An 18,311-nucleotide genomic window follows, 5' to 3' on the forward strand; every position below is an offset into this window, starting at 1 on the left:
CTCAGGTCTGGTCCCCTCGGGTGACACTTGCTGGTGTGTGAGCGTCATGCGTGGCCTGCGTTGTGCTGCTCCCGCCTGCCCCTCGCCCTGGGCAGACGCAGAGACAGCACCTTGCCGGGGTCTCCCCCCCCCCCTCCCCCGGAGCAGCGCTCCTGTGTGCGCAGACCGGCAGGGCCGCTCCCGCCCTCCCCGCTGGCCGGGGTGTGAGGCGGGTGGAACTTTGTGGCTGAGCTGCGACCCAGAGTGTGGGGCTGTCCTCCTTTAGGCAGAAATAATTACTCGTCTCCCCTCCCTTCCCCCATATAGCACTTCCGTTTTATTATTCTGAGAAACAGTCCCATATTTGGAGTCTGCAAATAGGGAAAACAGATTTTTGAAGCAAAATCATGGAACACCTGTTACAAAGAGGTGGGGAGGCAGGAAGCTGCCTGTTGGAGGGTTTTGACAAGTGTTTGGGGGACAAGAGTGCTTTTGATTCCCCTCTTTAACCCTTTTGTCTTTTCGCCTGTCACTTAGCGTGGGTGGGAGCAACTCTGAAATAGGGTTACCAAAAACTGGAAAACCTGGCCAAGAGGCTGGGTTGACATAAAAAAAAACAAACAGAAAATTCTAATTTTGCAGTACAGAAGGACTCAGACTACTCATGCGGGTGGATGAGGTGTCAGCCTGATGGTGGTACTGATGCAAGCATGCTCTCGGTCAGTTTCACCAACACAGCAGCTCATTCATGTAGCCAGAGTCTATGCAGATTTATGAAACCTTGGGTTGGGGGGGAAGAATCTTATTTGAGAACTGACAGCGACACTGGGACAGGCCTCGATAGTTGGGTAAGTCTCATTACATCTGGGGTAAAACTTGAAGACCCACAATGATATATGCATGATTTATCTATGTTCGTTTAAGACATGATCCTGCTATATGTAGAGTGCCCTTATTTCTCATTGACTATACTAGGAGTTTAGCGTGCTTGTAGGATCAGACCATCAGTGTGTTTGTAAACCTAATCTATTAGAATAAGGACAGCAGACTTGTGTCTAAATGGAAACAACATGGGATTGTTCAGTATGAAGTATGTGATTTTTATAGAATTTAATTAAAGCATTGTGTTTCTGTTTTGTTGCAGAGTCCTTTGGACAGAACTATCCTGAGGTAAATCCTATTTTTTGAGAGGTCACTCTGTCTTTAGTTTTTGTTGGATTACTCACTTGATTTTCCTTGTATTCAGTTTTAATCTTTCTTGTATCATTTAATTGTTGTTTTTAAAAAGCCAAAAAAACAAGGCAGCTGTTACAGGGCTATGCTTAATTGAGTCTCTAAAATAGGAAAGTCATCATGCTTTGCAAATATATCCATCCCAAAGTTAGCTGTGCTAATGCAGCCATTGTGCATGTCTTGTTATGTAAACAGTCAAGTGGAGTAGGGAAGAGATGGCTGTGTGGGTATAAATCTCTACATTGAGTAGTTCGGTCTCCTTTGAGAACCAAAAAACTATTTATTCATGAACTTGTTACTTCTATATTATCATCAAATCTGGCCTCAGGCTATTTGACTTTGAAATCTATCAGGTTAAAATTTGTGGCTCCCAGAATTCATGAAAAGTACGCTGCTAGTTTAAAACTTGGATTAAAAATAAAAAGTAGTCTCTGTCTGTCTTACATCTGTGCTGGCTATTTGTTTTGTTTTGTTTGCCATTTGGCTTGGAGAAGGGGAATTTTAAATATTCTCCCTTTTCCGCTTCAAAATAAATTGTGAACATATTTCTGTACTTAGTGAGCTTTAGAAAATGCCCTTTTAAAAGCAATTTCACTCCTAATAGTTGGGCTTAAACCTGGTTGAGTGTTCCTTCAAGATCGGGTTACTGCTCATCCAAACATCTGACTTTTGGTGTTCAACTAAAATCTCAGGTGGTAGCTCATACATTTTGCACTTAAGGTTTAAAAGCAGGTAAAGTAAAGTGGGCACAAAGCTTGAAAACAGAAGTTTGGCTTCTCACTGTCTCTTCTGCCATTGTTTATTTCCAGGAGGCTGATGGGACACTAGACTGTATCAGTATGGCTTTGACGTGTACCTTTAACAGGTGGGGCACTCTGCTTGCAGTGGGCTGTAACGATGGCCGCATTGTCATCTGGGACTTCTTGACGAGAGGCATAGCCAAAATCATAAGTGCCCATATCCACCCTGTCTGTTCTTTATGGTAAGAAATTATTTTAGAGGTTGAATGTGAGTTTAAGTATTATGACATTTCTGTACTAAACCAGAGTTTATGGGAGTCTCCTAAGGGATTATCGTATTCAGTTAATTAAAGCCTCATTCCTTACCTCTCCTCTGAATTTCCTAAGATTCTCTTTCAAGTTCAAAGATTCTCCACCCCTTTGATGTTGGACGCCACACTTTCCTCTCCGGGTTCCTTTGCCTTATTTTGCCTCTTTTCTCAATAGTTGTGAATGGCAGCCCTTTCAAATTTGATGTTTGAAATTTGACCACACTATCAAGAATGCACTCCTGTAATCTAAAAGAGCTCTCTTTTTGTCGAGATGTAATTGGCACTTAAAAACAAAGAGTTTTAGAGGATACTTTTTCATAAAGCAAGTTCATTTCAAGCTTTCGTTCTATTCAGGATTATAATCTATGTATTATCATAATATTTCTGCTTTGCTGTGAATGGAATTTGGTCAAATCGGTGCTTGCTATGGGCCAGATACTGTGAAGTGCTGGCCATTCTCAAGACCCACTGAAGTCAACATACAAAAACAAATAAATGACTGTCTAAGCCAGTGCTTTGTAGGATCTGATCTTCTAAGTGAGTTTTAAAGAAATGATGTGCATAGTCAGTTTGTGGAAACACAAAGATAAAAGCTACTTGGAGCTGTCCAATAGACAGTTTTATAATAGCAGCTCATAGTTCTAATAGACTAGTTAAACAATTTTTTTTTGTGAGCATAGGTTTTGTGTGTGTTTTTTTCCTGAAAGGTTAATATGTTTCTCTTCTCTTGCAGCTGGAGTCGAGATGGTCACAAATTGGTGAGCGCTTCAACTGATAACATCGTATCACAGTGGGATGTTCTGTCTGGAGACTGTGACCAGAGGTTTCGGTTCCCTTCACCCATCTTGAAAGTTCAGTATCACCCCCGAGACCAGTAAGTTGTATGGAAAAGATCCCTTCTTAGGAGTCTTTTATGAGCTGAATGAATGCTCTCTTCCCTATGGTTGTATAATCATGAAAACATGTTTATTAGATCTTGTAAAAGGATTTTCTAAAAACCTGAATGTTGTGTCTAGTCCACCAGATGCTCTCCCTTTAACGTGTTAGTAATGTGAACAAAATAAAAATGTTTTTGTTGTGACTCTAACCTGCTGAAAAATAGTTTTGGGAAGTGGAAGAGGTTAAATAAAAGGATGTGTGTTAACAATTTATTTACAAATTTCTTGTTGAGTTGGCACAATTGATGTATAAACTTGGAAAAACATCCATAAAGAGATGTAAACAAAAAGGAAAAAATAAACACCAGATCATATTGTTTTACGATTGTATGCAAGAATCAGTCAGGACAAGAAAACAAAGATATTAGGGTTTTTCAGTTAATATCTGTTGCTCATGAATGCAAGAGAGAAGTCAAGGAAACAAAAGAACTTGTATCATGGTCAGCTACAATACGGCCCTGCTTTTCTCAAATTCCTTCAACTTTTTTCATACTGGTAAATGTGAAAATTGGAGTCTCTAGGAAAAAGAGACAAACTGTTAAACCTTCCTTTTCTCCTCTGCAGAAACAGGGTTTTGGTGTGTCCCATGAAATCTGCGCCAGTGATGCTAACACTGTCTGATTCAAAACATGTTGTTCTACCCGTGGATGATGACTCTGATCTGAACGTGGTGGCCTCTTTCGACAGGCGAGGGGAATATATCTATACAGGCAATGCCAAGGGGAAGGTGAGATGATACTGTGCTGATGCTCAGTGAGTGAAATAGTTAAAATAATGCAATTCATGGTCCAGGTGTCTAACCCTTCTAGGGATGAAGTCCTTTGTTTTGGCCTGTGAGGCATGTTCCCTGAGAGCTTCTTGACTCATTTCTATTATAATGATGCTGACCTTCCTTGGTAAAGCACTTTGACTCTATCTTTGAAATCTATAGATGAAAAATGATATTTAAGCACTCTAAGTATTACTTGTATTGCTACTGTTTTTGAGAAGATTTGTAGGGGTCTTTCTTCCTCTAGTGCACATAAACTGCATGATAAAAGGTGCTATAGATGTATAATTCTTATCAGAGGTACTCAGTAATGTACACCTGCTGATTTAAGCCTCTCACTGTGAGGTAGATATTCTCCCTATTTTCCTGAGAGGCAGCATGGGGCATAGAGTGGACAAGTTCCTTGTTGTTCAAGGGCACAAGAATTAGTTGCAGAAACAGGAACTAGAACCCAAGAATTCTGCCTTAGTCCTCGGCACTATACCTAGGTTAACACTTGCAATGTGAGGCTGCGTAATGAAGACACTGATTATTTTCTGTTTCTTTAATCTTCAGATCTTGGTCTTAAAAACAGATACTCAGGATCTGGTTGCTTCCTTCAGAGTAACAACTGGAACCAGCAACACCACAGCTATTAAATCAATAGAATTTGCCCGGAAAGGAAGGTGAGTAGGAGGAAAATTGGAGGTGAATTGAAAAGTTTTAAGATGGATGAATGGGTTATAAAAATACTAACAGAACATATGTTAATCCGTATAGACGCAGACATTAAAAGTAAATATATTTCCTTTCCAAAATTAGTTGCTGTGGGGGATGTGTCAACTATATAATTCAGGGGGGGAATCCTAACAGCAATACTCTGTCTGTTATGTAAATAGAAAATATGAAGAGCTGGACATATAACAGAACCGTGTGTTGGTTTCACAGTTCTGGCTAGGTTTTAAAGGATAAATTTACTTTTGAATTAAAAGTGGGAGAAATAGAAGGAGGGGAGATTAATACATCTCTGGCATACATTTTTTTTTCTGGTTAGTGTAGGTTCATGTCATAGGAAATGTTTTGTTTATATGGGGCCCATACCTGCAAAGTGGTGTGTGCCTTCAACTCTCATTGACTTCAAGAGGGAGTTGTGAGTGCTCAGTATCTTCTAGGTACATGTTGAATGTATAATAAAAATTATGGTATTTTTCATGTTAGTTTAGGAATTTAAAAAAAAAATACTTTAAAAAAAAGTCCTTGTTTCAATGTAATGAACTCTCTTCTAACGGTGTTCTCCTTCCCACAGCTGCTTTTTAATAAACACAGCTGACCGAATAATCAGGGTTTATGATGGTCGGGAAATACTAACCTGTGGGCGAGATGGAGAGCCTGAGCCAATGCAGAAGCTGCAGGATTTAGTAAACAGGTAGGAAGCAGCAGAGAGATTGGTGGCTTGAGATACAAAGCTACTTGCTTTGATGTAGCATTCACTGCTCGGTGTGTTCAGATAAAGAATTGATCTCATTCAGGGTGGCCTTTGGTGTAACAAGGCTTTTAAACAAACTATAAGGCACAGGTTTCAAATGAATAAAATAATTCAATGAACCTCTCACCCAAGAAAACCTAATAACCCTTTCCCATGAAACCTTCGCTAGAATCCTTTCTTCTCCGCATTTGCTTTGTTTTATGAATGGATCACTTGATGATTACCTGTTCTGTTCATTGCCTCTGAAGCACATGTCATTGGCCACTGTCGGAAGATGGCATACTTGGCTGGATGGACATTTCACCTGACCCAGTATGGCCATTCTTATGTTTTTAATTCGCTTGCATGCAGGACACCGTGGAAGAAGTGTTGTTTCTCTGGGGATGGGGAGTACATAGTGGCAGGATCAGCACGGCAGCATGCCCTTTACATCTGGGAGAAGAGCATTGGAAATCTAGTGAAAATCCTTCATGGGACCAGAGGAGAACTGTTGCTAGATGTAGCAGTGAGTGTGTCTCCCATAATTTTTCTGTCAGTTATAATTCTAACAAACAAATGTTCTTAATCCACTTAAAAATAGACTCTTTCTTTCTCCCCTTTTACCATCTGAATAATTCCAGTGGCATCCTGTCCGACCAATCATTGCTTCCATTTCCAGTGGTGTTGTATCAATATGGGCTCAGAATCAAGTGGTACGTATTTTACAGATTAATTTCCATAGGGAATAGTAGCCAGTTAATTCTCTCTGGGCGGGTTGTATTTTAGGCATTCTGGCAGGCGATGCACCGCAGAATTTTCTTTCCAATATGTTACTGAATTAGGTCTTGAGTGAGCAAAATACTTAATGTGTGCTTAACTTTAAGCACAGCAATTAACATTAAGGGATTACTCATTTTCTTAAAGTTAAGCCTGTGCTTAAGCACCTTTGCTGAATCTGGGCCTTATTGCAGAGCCTGAATTCTCAGATAATGGGAGCAATGTCCTTCTCAATTTATTATTCGCAGATAACAGATCTGAGAACATAATCACAAACAAAAATGGTGAAACAGAGCATGCATCCTTCTGGTTATGGGAGTCCTTATCTATGTGCAAAGATTCTATTAGATTTCAAGGGATGAAGGAAATAAAAATGACCAGATGACCACAGAAACTCGCTTTTCCAGTGTTGAGTCTGCCATGTGACTATGAAGCTCAAAGAGGGGCTGGTCTTGTGACAGTGCATGTGGTTTGGAGGATTTTGGGGCAGAGCTAGAGTACAATTACACAGATGTCTCACTGCAGCTGCTGCTTGTTTGCACAAGGTAAAGTTCTCTTGGAATTTGCGGTTTAGGAAAACTGGAGTGCCTTTGCGCCTGACTTTAAAGAGTTGGATGAAAACGTGGAATATGAAGAGAGGGAGTCAGAGTTTGACATTGAGGATGAAGATAAGAGTGAGCCAGAGCAGACAGGTAACATGTAATGCGAGTATGTATGTAAAAGGTCTGGCTATCAGTGCCATTGTTTATTAAATAATTCCTATGTCTGGATACATAGTAAAATAGAAATTAAAGATATGTGATTAAAAGCAGTGGTAGCAAAATGATAGATGATAAAACAAGCTAGGATTATTGGTCATAGGCAAAGCAACACGCTTCACTTATGCTTTTGTTTCCAAGGTTTATATCTGACATCCAACACTTCATGTAAAAAATGACTTCAGCACCTATGATTCATAGGCCATACAAAGTGAAATACCTCTGCACAAACAAGATAAAAGCAGTAAGCATACATGCAGTAAACCTCTTGGAGGGAGTCACTATTATTAGTGGGAGAGGAAATGTTGAATTTCAAGCAGTAACAATGACAGGTTTCAGAGTAGCAGCCGTGTTAGTCTGTATTCGCAAAAAGAAAAGGAGGACTTGTGGCACCTTCACCACCTGGTGGTGCCAAAAAAACCCACCAGAGGGAAAGATATTTAAACCAACAAAGGGTAGGAGCTTCCAAATGACTTATAAAATTCTGCCATTGCCAAACACTTTTTGTGTATGTTTTGTAGCGCATGCAATGTTTAAGATTACTTGATGTCGGGGCCTTTTCAAGCATAATCACAGATTCATGGAATTGTAGGACTGGAAGGGACCTCGAGAGATGTTCTAGTCCAATCTCCTGCACTCAAGGCAGGACTAAGTATTATCTAGACCATCCCTGATGGGTGTTTATCTAACCGACCCTTAAAAGTCTTCAATGATGGAGATTCTACAACCTCCGTAGGCAATTTATTCCAGTGCTTAACCACCCTGACAGGAATTTTTTTCTAATTTCCAACCTAAACCGCCCTTGCTGCAGTTTAAGCCCATTGCTTCTTGTCCTATCCTCGGAGGTTAAGTAGAACAATTTTTCTCTCTCCTTGTAACAGCCATTAATGTACTTGAAAATTGTTATCATGTTCCCCCTCAGTCGTCTTGTCTCCAAACTAAAGAAACCCAGTTTTTTCAATCTTCCCTCATAGGTCATGTTTTCTAGACCTTTAACTGTGTTTGCTGCTCTTCTCTCGACATTCTCCAATTTGTCCACATCTTTCCTGAAATGTGGTGCCCAGAACTGGATAATGTGGATAATGTTGGAATTGAGAATGGAATCAATTTTGTTATGATTTTAAAAAGTTGTTTAAATGGCAGCAAAAGGCATTTAATGGTAGTTAAGTTATTCTTATAGATAAATAAAAAAGACCTATTTAATCACCTGCAATCTGTACAATAATTTAAGTCCATTTTAAAACATGATACAGAAAATAGTAAAAACTTGAATTTTTTACTTATAAACCTGTATTTTTAGCACTCATTGTAAGATGTGGTTTATGACTAAATAGAATCAAACGTATTTTTGACATGCTACCCTGTAATTTAAGATCGACCTACACTAGGAAAATGCTCTGCCATTTGCAATGGGCTCCCCCCATTTTCTCCCTCAGAAAAAAATGGTTTGGCTGCTTGTGTAGATAAGGGCTAACCCTTTGCAACCATTACAAAAAGCATGTTAGACACCTGAACCTGTCTGCTTACGTGATTTTTACAGATTCCAGCTGCAGTCAGATTAACAAGGTAAAGGTTGTATTTTAAAACATTGTTGCTGCTGGATTACTCAGACACTTAGGGAAGAGGTGAAAAATCTGATTCTGGTGTATTCAAGGGAAATGCCCTAGGTCTTTCTGCCTAACTTCAGGATTCCAGATCTTGCATGGTAGACATTCAGGCATCAGCTAAAGCTTCCTAAGGAGAGGTCTTTGTTTTCCCTATCAGGCTATATTGCTCCATTTCTTTGTTTTTCAGGTGCTGATGCTGCAGAGGATGAGGAAGTGGATGTAACGAGTGTAGATCCTATTGCTGCCTTCTGTAGCAGGTAATTTTTTTTAAAAAAAAAAAACCTGGAAATTCCAATGCGTGCCCAAGATTCTCTTTGTAATATATAAATTGCACTCATTCTATATGTAACACATGGCTGCGTTGGGGTTTTGCATGTGTTCCCAATAGTGCTGAGAGGAGTTACATGTCTAGAGAATAATTTACTGAGACCAGACTATATCTCAGAGGGTACAAAATGATTGTATTCTGCAGTCTTACATGCTTCACTAACAAGGTGTAAAACCCTAGCACTTCACACTAAAGCTCAATCTTTAGTTGGCCTTGAGAAGCAATAAGATTATAGTCCTATCCCATTGCTCTCCCCTGTTGTTTTCCTCCATATCCCTGACAAACTTCTAAAGATACTTCTATTTCTACCTTTTTAATTTGCCTAATCTTCAAATCTCACATCATAGCCAATGTAATTTCAATCCAGGGAGACCTATGGAAATCCATTAGCACAACTTTGTGTATCATGAGGAACACTGTGCCTCCTAGGGGTTAAATGCCTTGCCTCCACAATACTTCCCCTTCCCTTCTCAATCTTCTTTGTTGTTGGCAATACATATTTTATTCTCTGGAATATTCTGGTAACTGTGTAGTGTCAGTGTATGGCTGGTTTCTGCATGAAGCAGCCACACAGTCTTACTTTAGGGACCTAGAGAAAAGCATATTAAATGTGCATGTTTTAAAATGAAAATATTTTCTCCTTTACAGTGATGAAGAACTGGAGGACTCCAAAGCGTTGCTGTATTTACCTATTGCTCCTGAAGTGGAAGACCCAGAAGAAAACCCTTATGGACCCCCACCTGATGCTGTCCAGACCTCCCTAACTGATGAGGGAATAGGCTCTGAGAAGAAGAGGCAGTCATCATCTGATGGACCTCAGCCACCAAAGAAGAAACCCAAAATGACCAACATTGAATTGCAAGGAGTACCTAATGATGGTGAGTAAAAGCTGCCATCATTTTAGTGCCCATTCTGCACTGAAGATGGGTGTTTCATCTTCGCAGCATTCCCAGCTCCCACCAGTTTCAAGACCAGGTGTTACAAAATCAATCTCTGATCGTGCTAATAGTCAAAAACCTTTATGTTGCTTTTGATAGTAGTTGTCTTTGGCCATCACCCTGAACCAAGTTCTGTTATAACTCATATTCTTTTACGAATGAGTGAAGTCATTCTAAAACAATGATTTTTAGTGTTCTTTGTACTTCATTCATTCATTCATTCATTCATCTGCTCATTTAGCCATAGTGGGATAAATTGGAAGAGCTTTGCCATTAAATAAGTCACTTCTATCTCTGCTAGCCCCCGTTTTGAAATAGAATTAGAGCCTAGGCCTACACCAACAGAAATGCAGCATTATATGACATTAGGTAAAGGTGGCAAAGTCCAGGTATATTAGAATTCATAAGGAGGACCAGGAATAGCAAAATACATTTCTTCTGTGTTTGTGCCACGGTATTTTGCCTCAGAGGGTGAACTTCTGCTAAAACTGAATTTGTCTCCTTGATAAAAAGCTGATCTGCATCCTGTGGGAAAGCGTTCTCTCCTGCTGCATTGATCTAGCTGTTGGAGACGGTGACACTTAAGGCCAATGGTGGCTGCAGTAATCGTTGTCCTAATCCTAGTCTCTGTTTGCGCTCACTCCTCTGATTTCATGCAGCCAAAGTGATTGGGGTGTTTCTTATTTCTTGAAATGACTACACTGATCCATCTCTTTTACATTTAAAAAAATGTTTTTTTCTTTCTTATAAATCCCATCTTGTGACATCAGAAAATGTAAGGGGAGTGGCGGGTCACATGACTTCAGTTTGCCACTCCAATGGCTATAAAGCATATGCAGGTATTTCAGGTGTTTGTCTCTTTGCAGAAGTCCATCCGCTGCTGGGTGTGAAGGGAGATGGTAAATCCAAGAAGAAGCAAGCAGGCAGGCCTAAAGGATCAAAAGGTAAAGAGAAAGATTCTCCATTTAAACCGAAACTCTACAAAGGGGACAGAGGTGCTTTACCTCTGGAAGGAGCAGCGAAGGGTAAAGTGCAGGCGGAGATGGGACAGCCTTTGACAGGTAAGGACCCAGCGTGAGCGTCGTTGGCTTGCTTGGTGGCCTTGCTTTGTACAGACCCTGACTTGATATAGTCTTACCACTTTATCTTCCCAAATGGCATTTGCTCACTAAGTGTTTAGCTGCTGTCAAGGATAGGCAAAATTTTCCTTTCTTAAAGTGTAAATGACTATATATTGATCACAAAACCAAAACAATGTACAAAATCAAAACACACACCCCATTGCGTATACTGCAACTAAAGAACATACAGGATTTTCTAATATAATATAATAATTCAATGTTATGTCAACAGCAAAAATGGTGGTAGTGGTTTGATTCTTCAATGTAGTGTGTGACAGCTCTTACATTCATAATAGGCTTCAGTTTGCCAGTCAGGGCAGTTGATTCTTGAAATATGTGTTAGGAAAGAATGTAAGTGGTGGAGGTTTTTGAGGTGTAAGGTATTGCTCCATGCCACCATCAGTAGTGGTTGGTATGCCAAAGAACCTAAAATTTGCATAAGCAAAATTGAGAGAAAGGGGAAAAACTGCTAGCAGTGGCTGCTTTCCCTTGGTTGCAGACGCTTAGCAGTGCAAAGAGTATTGCTGCATTTTAGAAGCTTCTTGCTGACTTGATTTTTCTGTTCCTTGTTTTGGTTTATAGTACATTTTAGGGATTATCTCTGGTTCTTAATTAAATAGGTAGCTTTCATGTAACACTGTTCACCATACAAGCCTTCCCATTCAGTACACACGCGCGCGCACACACACACATTCTGCAAGGAACTAACCATTTACCATGAAGTAATTTATTAATATTCAGTGGATTTCCACAAAAAAGTATTTTTTTTTGTTGAGGATAAAAGTATTTTCCAGTAACTTTGCTTATGAAATCCTTTATTTTCTCAACCTCTGGGCCTCTTCTGAATGAGCAGCGACCAAAACTCATGTTCTCCTTACTGTATCAGAGTACTGTCTGTGTTTTAAATGGTTTCTGCCAAAATATATACCTGTAACTTTCCATTAGGTAAAAGCTTAATTTCCTATAAAGAAATGTTATGATCCTCCTTTTAGCAGATGTACAACACTCTGATCTGGCAGGGGAAGAGGAGCTCTACTTCAGCCTTTATTTCTTAAAGGATATTTTAAAAAGGACACTGTCAAGAGAAAATTAATTTTTCTCTTATGTGTGTGTTGTAATTTCATTGAATTTAGCGGGAGTTGTATTGCTGTAAGTGAGAGCAGGATTTGCTGACTGTATCTACCTTTTTGGGTCACTTTCTGGTTCCTGTGCACTAACATTAGGTTGTGTTTGGCTTACCTACGTATGGGGGTTTAGCTACTTGACAATGCCCTTTTCAGCTGAAATTGACTGAAAGCAAAGGTCTGCGTCTGACACATGCTGTGGTAATAGATTGGGAAGCTGCTCTTCTACCTGCGTGTTTGGAAAGGCTCATTTAGGTACAGAAAAGCAAAATATGAATTGGAGTTTGCTGAGTTGAGCCCCATTTTCTAGGTGTGTTTAAGTTAAGAGTGATGCACAGAGACCCAAAGACATGATTGATTCATACACAAAATTTTGCACATCCTTGAGCTCAGCAGCTGCTGCTATGGATTTTAGGCTGTCCAGATTTGATTTTTTCCCCCTCCTTCTCCACACTGCTGGTCCTATGTTACCCACCTTGCTCATTGTCCTTCCTGCTCTGCTCCTGTTATGTTGCTTGTATTGGTATCAATAAGTGCTTGTTCTTTGCATATGAGGGGATATGATATCAGAAGTTTGTCTACCTACCAGAGCAAAATCTGTCCATTGAGTGTGCAGCTTGACTGGTTTTTATTGTTGCTATTTAATCTCTTGATGTACTGCACACTCCAAAATGCTTGAAATTAAACTGAAGCTGTTAGCCCAAAACAAACTTGACACTATGCAAAAATTACCCCTGATGATGATGATGTTGAATGGCTTCAAATGTCATCCTCATTTTGGCACTTTAACGTCTCTAAAATTATCATTGATTGCCCAACTAACTAAGCACCATACGTTTTCTTTTAAAGCAAAAATATAGTGTTAGAGTATCTGGGTTCCGAGGATTCTAAATTACCCAGGCAGGCTTCCATTGCACATCGTGACTGCACCATGTCGTGCTGGAGGAACCGAACCAGTTTTAAAACCAAACAAATATAAGAATGAGTGTTTGCAGAATACCATACATTTTTTCTTTTATCACACTGCTAATTAACATAACTGTATTCAGGCGGCTATAAATGGAAAAGCATTATACACTGTTCACCGTTCACCACTATTTGCAAACAAAAGAAAAAAAACACAAGTTGTTCAGTGCTTTTAATAAATGTACAAGGTGTCTAACCTTTGAGCTTCTGTGCCAATGTAGTCTACCTGTTCCTAGGCTAGTGCCATTATCATCATTAGCAGGTCTTTTCCAGATACTGTGTTTGTGCAGTCATGCAGGTGTAGCTTTATGAATATGTTTGACTTGCCTGAGACATTTTTTGAAGGCGGATCACAGCCTACATTTCCTTTGCAGCTTGCCGTCAGTATTACTTCCATCTCCTCTATAATTCCCTTTAAAAGAAATTTCCCCGCGTGTATTTTGAATGCAGCAAAAGTTAAAATAGGCTCCTTCTTCTTTGTTCTTGCACATCATTATAAACTCATGGATATCAAAGCTAGATGGAACCATTACGGTATAGTCTGACAACCTGTAGCACCCCGGCTATAGAATTTCACCCATTATAGTTGTTGATGTTGGGATCTGAACACCTGTATGGCTTGTGTGAAATGGTGGCTACAGGGCCAGTGGAGGCCACATGCTTTTTCAGAGAGCCTGAAAAATGGGGGCTCCTCTCTCCTAAGGAGTAGTGGATTTAAATAAATAAATCTTTAGCCATTCCCCCACTAACTTTAGCAATCTTAGTGGATGTTAATGGGCAGTGGAGCCTTTTATTTATTTATTTTTTTTGCTTTGTGCAATCAGTACGGATTTTATTTTTTCATTAGTGTTAATTCAGATGTTCTTGGGCATTAAGCAGTTAATTAGTATTATTTTTACACAGTACATATCTTCTGTTAAGATCCATGAGTGCAGTGTTTCTCAACAACTGGTCCGTGGACTGGTGCCGGTCCCTTAGATCTCCCTGACACAGTTTAGGAAGGCAGCAAGCTGGTCCCTGATACCAAAAAAGGTTGAGAGACACTGCATTAGTGCATGCCTCTGTGGAGTCATATGGACTTACTGGGGCTGCTCATAGATCCATGTTCGTGTATCTCCGAGTAGGACTGAGGTCAATATGAGGAGAACAAACTGGTGAATCAAGTTGATGGAGTAGCTGGCGATGCCCTCCACAGAGGAGCATGCACTCTTTCAACTCCTGGAGCCCTGTTATCTCAAACAGAAATGTTCAGGCCTACCTTCTTTCTCGCCTTTCCCTTGTCCACCCTGTATTCATGCATGTTCCGTTAGACAACCAATCTTTTCTTGAGGGCATTAGTGTACGCCACTTGTGGATAGTCACCTTCAAACTCAGCCGGCTTCCCCTCTGCTTCAGGAGTCTTGCCTGCTTATAGTCTGACTCACCATGTAGAAGCAGACACTTGGCTAGCGAAGACTGATTTTTACCATACCTCCTGCTTAAAGCCACTAATTTCTTGCAGTGCTGCTTTGTGAATTAGTCAGTCAGTTGTTAAAACAGCAATGCAACATGCATACTTCCTCTGGAAGCTGTTTGCTGCACTGCTGTGATGCATTCCATCTCTGCAAGTCAGCTGCCTGGGATGCTGAGCCCAGTACAGATGAAACTCTGCCATTGTACTGCCCAGTCTGAGAGTAAATGCATTTTCTTCAAGTGAAAATGAGGTCTCAGTATAAACAAGCTCAATTGCCTTGGCCCTTTGATAATTTTAAGACTGAAACTGTTTTAAAAAAAAAACAAAAAAACCTGTTTAAATCCAAAACCAAGTGGAACTTGTGTTTGAGTTCAGTTGTGTTTTGATCGGAGTTTGGGGATTAATTAAAGTCCGAAACTTAAACCTGGTAAGTTTGCTTAAGTTCCTGCAAAATGAGATCAGAGTTCCTCTAGTCCATATCTGGTATTTCTGTACATGTTTAGGATTCTGTGCACAGACAACTTAAGTGGTGGTATAATCACCAAACCAGTGTCTGTCATGCTTCTGAAAAGCGTCGCGCTATATTGAAAATATCTGTTTTAGCCTGCTCTTCTGGCAATGTTAGCATATTTGATGGCCTCCAGTTGTTTGGGTTCCCTGATGATGAAATATTTTTCACCTGTCTTTGATCTCTTTAGCAGGTGGTGCAATCTCAGAACTGTTATGAAGACATTCTGCTTTCTCTTCCTCTGTTCTTTCCTATGTTGGCACCATAATGTGGAATATGGACAAGGTGCTCAGTCAGATAATGGACTGACTTTAACTTAATACAGCAACCTGATTGCTCGTGGATGCAGGGAGTGACTTTTATAAGAAGTGAATTATGGAAGAGAAAATGGCCTGCATTCCTTCTCCTCAACCCTCTTTCCCACAAACAGTGTAAGATATTGACTCTCAGGACAGGAGATTTGCAAAGAAACTGTGTGGATTGTCTCCTTATAGCATTTGCTAAAGTGAAGCACCCTGCTTTCCTCAAGCTAAGAAATCATTTTCCGTTTGTTTCTTTCAAAGATTTTAGTTCTGAAACTGAAGCATGCCAAGATTTTTATTCCCGGGACCATGTACCCTCTGACTATGTATTCCTAAGAACTTCCATTTAATTAACTCTCATTTCAGTGAATTGTTGTGTGTGTTATTCTTTCTTCTGTGCCATCTCTACAGTACTTTACAGTGAGTTAAAAGAAAATCTGTTAATATCTTCATACACACACCCCTTTTGTACCACCACTGCGGGTTGTGTGCAAGGTCTGATGCCTCGTCATCAGGCAAAGATTTCGGATTAGGAGCTGAGATAGTCTCTGACGTCTACAAAGAATGGTCGGTTTGTGCAGGTGAAAGATGCCAGCTTCATGACACTGTTTTGTTGGTAGAATTGGGGAGGGAGAAGATAGAAGTAAGTCTAAATAAAAGACCCAAGAATTTGACTTTGTTGCCTTTAGGCTAAGGTATAAAAGGTTGCATTTTGCTACTTTCTCTTTGCCTGCAGTGTTGGTTCTTTTTATATTGTCATGTCAGGTACCATAGTGTAGGCAGCTGGCTCCCTCTTTTGCTGACCCATTCTTGCAAGTGGAGAAGGAAGAGAACCCCATCTTTATCTCAAAAGAAATGGTAGTATAAATATTCAGGCTTTTTTTCAGTTAAATATCAAAGACCTTGAATAAGAGCCAAGAAAAGCCAATCATGAAACAGTAACACGGGTTTAAGAGCCAAGGATCCTTATTTATTGTTTTAAATGGTCCGATTTATTTCCCCTGGTGAAATAAGGGGAGGAGAAAGATGGAGGTTTGTGTGTTCTTTCAAAATCTCAACCTTTCTTCTTCTTCCCGTGTATGCTTTAATTCCCTTGTCCCCCCCATGACCTGTATAATGCTGCCACTTTCCTTCTGTGCAAGGAGAACTAGATGGCAAGGTCTCTAAAGTCAGTCAGCATTGTTCCTTAACAACTGCCCCTGCTGATGATTAAGTGACATTGATTAATATGTACACAGAATAGCTAAGTTATAGAACATGTACACTGGGCATTGTTGAGGTCAGGCTCAAGCCACGATTTGGAGTGTGCCACAGGAATGGTCAGGAAAGAACTTCTTGCAAACTTGTGGAGATAAGAAATTAGGCAGCAGATGTCTTGCAAATTATACTCCTGGTCCTTCAGTGTGCTGAGTACCCTCAACTCTCATTGAACTCCTTGGAGTTGAAGGCTCCTAGTACTTTTCAGGAGGTACTCCGGACTATGTAAGAGAGGACCCTACATAAATAACATCACTATCTTAGCTTGAGTAGCAAAAATGGACCATTGGACTAGCTTCCACACACAGTCTTGCAAAAGTGGGCTTTGGGGCTAGTTTCTGCATGCAGTCTGGGAGATCAGTTGTTAGTTTAATTTGTACAGTTTTTGTGTAATATTTTTCATAAGTGTTTACTTATTTAATACTTTTTAAACCTGTGATTCCATTATGGGATGTCATATTTCATGGTGATAACACCTAGAATGACAAAAATTGGCAGGTGTAGTAGAATGATGCTACCTTCTGAATCACAACCCATAAGTTGTGTGGCTGCTCATTCTTTCCATTTCAGATGTAGACGACAAACCACAAGTGACAGATACACACAGAAGTCATGGAAAAACTGAAGTTTAACAGTACCATCTCCCCCAGTAACCTCCTTGTATTCTCAGGATTATGTGGGCTACACACATCTGAATTTAAGGTGATCCTTATTCAGTCCCTGAGCTGAAGAAAGTCTGTTCTGCTTGAGACTTAGCAGATGGGACATCATAGAGATTCTCTTTCTCCATCCCTGCCTACTTTCCGGGTGACAGTACCATGTTATTGGACGTTTTGTGCAACAAATTAAAATAGAGCTTTCAGTCTTAGTGCTCCTCATTGCTCAGGGTGTGTTACACTTGCTCTTCAGCTACTTTCATTTATTTCCTTGGCTTTGTAAATTCAGCCTGTTTTCACTGCTTCTTTTAATTTCAAAACATCCTTCATACAAAAGTATCCACTCATACCAGAAGCCCAAGAAGTGAGTCAGGCAGTTACCTATGTTAGGTCTAATTTAAGCAAAGCAGCCAGTAGCAGCATTGGAAATAAAAAAGTTCATAAGAAAGCTGGTGGTTTTGTTCCTAACTTGCAGTCCAGTGTCTTGCTTCATTTAATTAAACTATTTTTGATTCCACCCTCACATATTCTGATAAGCTTTCTTTGCCCTTTGAACTCTCTGGACAGCTCATTTCGTAGCTTAAACTCTTATGGTGTGTCTGAATCCATCACAAACCCTAATGCTGCCCAGGTGATGGCTCTGAAGATTGTCTTAACGCATATGAATTTTCATGGACTCCAGCCTTCAGTTGTGTTGAATGCTTCTCCAATTGTACAGTGTATGTCCTTGGTTTATTTTCTTCTGTCTTTTTAATTCATTATTTTGATATCTCTGTAGTTTTTGTACAAAATGTGTCAGATAATGGCCAGTTGGTAGTCATCGCTGCAACAGAGCAGTGATGTTAGCTTCTGTGTTTGTAAATAAAGAGGTATGTTTTATTTCTTAAACTTGTGGTTAAGTCTCTGTGTTCCTTTCATTCTATTATTATTATTTGTGTATTGTGGTAATTGTGACACTCCCTGGAGGTCCTAGCCATGGATCATGACCTCATTGTGGTAGGTGCCATAGAAACTTAGAAAACAACCATCTCTGCTTCAAAGAATTTACAATCTAGGGATTATTTATTTATTTTGCAGCAAGAATTTGCTTGAAAAAATTTCT

The 18,311-nt window shown here is 39.9% G+C and overlaps 1 protein-coding gene across 7 annotated transcripts in view; it reads left to right on the forward strand.

Moving 5' to 3' along the window:
- The window catches only part of RBBP5 (RB binding protein 5, histone lysine methyltransferase complex subunit), a 77,553-nt gene that overhangs the window by 444 nt on the left and 58,798 nt on the right, over nucleotides 1–18,311 (forward strand). The window contains exons 1-14 of one of the 7 annotated variants that reach the window (XM_084610999.1): nucleotides 605–698; nucleotides 1,124–1,149; nucleotides 2,022–2,194; nucleotides 2,997–3,137; nucleotides 3,766–3,928; nucleotides 4,526–4,635; nucleotides 5,256–5,375; nucleotides 5,787–5,940; nucleotides 6,056–6,127; nucleotides 6,766–6,883; nucleotides 8,744–8,813; nucleotides 9,533–9,762; nucleotides 10,689–10,883; nucleotides 15,185–18,097. In XM_084610999.1, the coding sequence (XP_084467125.1) occupies nucleotides 2,052–2,194; nucleotides 2,997–3,137; nucleotides 3,766–3,928; nucleotides 4,526–4,635; nucleotides 5,256–5,375; nucleotides 5,787–5,940; nucleotides 6,056–6,127; nucleotides 6,766–6,883; nucleotides 8,744–8,813; nucleotides 9,533–9,762; nucleotides 10,689–10,883; nucleotides 15,185–15,213 (1,545 nt within the window). In that variant the 5' untranslated portion in view covers nucleotides 605–698; nucleotides 1,124–1,149; nucleotides 2,022–2,051 and the 3' untranslated portion in view covers nucleotides 15,214–18,097. The other 6 variants (XM_084611000.1, XM_084610997.1, XM_084610998.1 and 3 more) reach the window with 6 other exon arrangements.

The sequence above is a fragment of the Lepidochelys olivacea genome, assembly GCF_965140295.1.
Source record: "Lepidochelys olivacea isolate rLepOli2 genome assembly, chromosome: 21".
In the NCBI taxonomy this organism is placed as follows: Eukaryota; Metazoa; Chordata; order Testudines; family Cheloniidae; genus Lepidochelys; species Lepidochelys olivacea.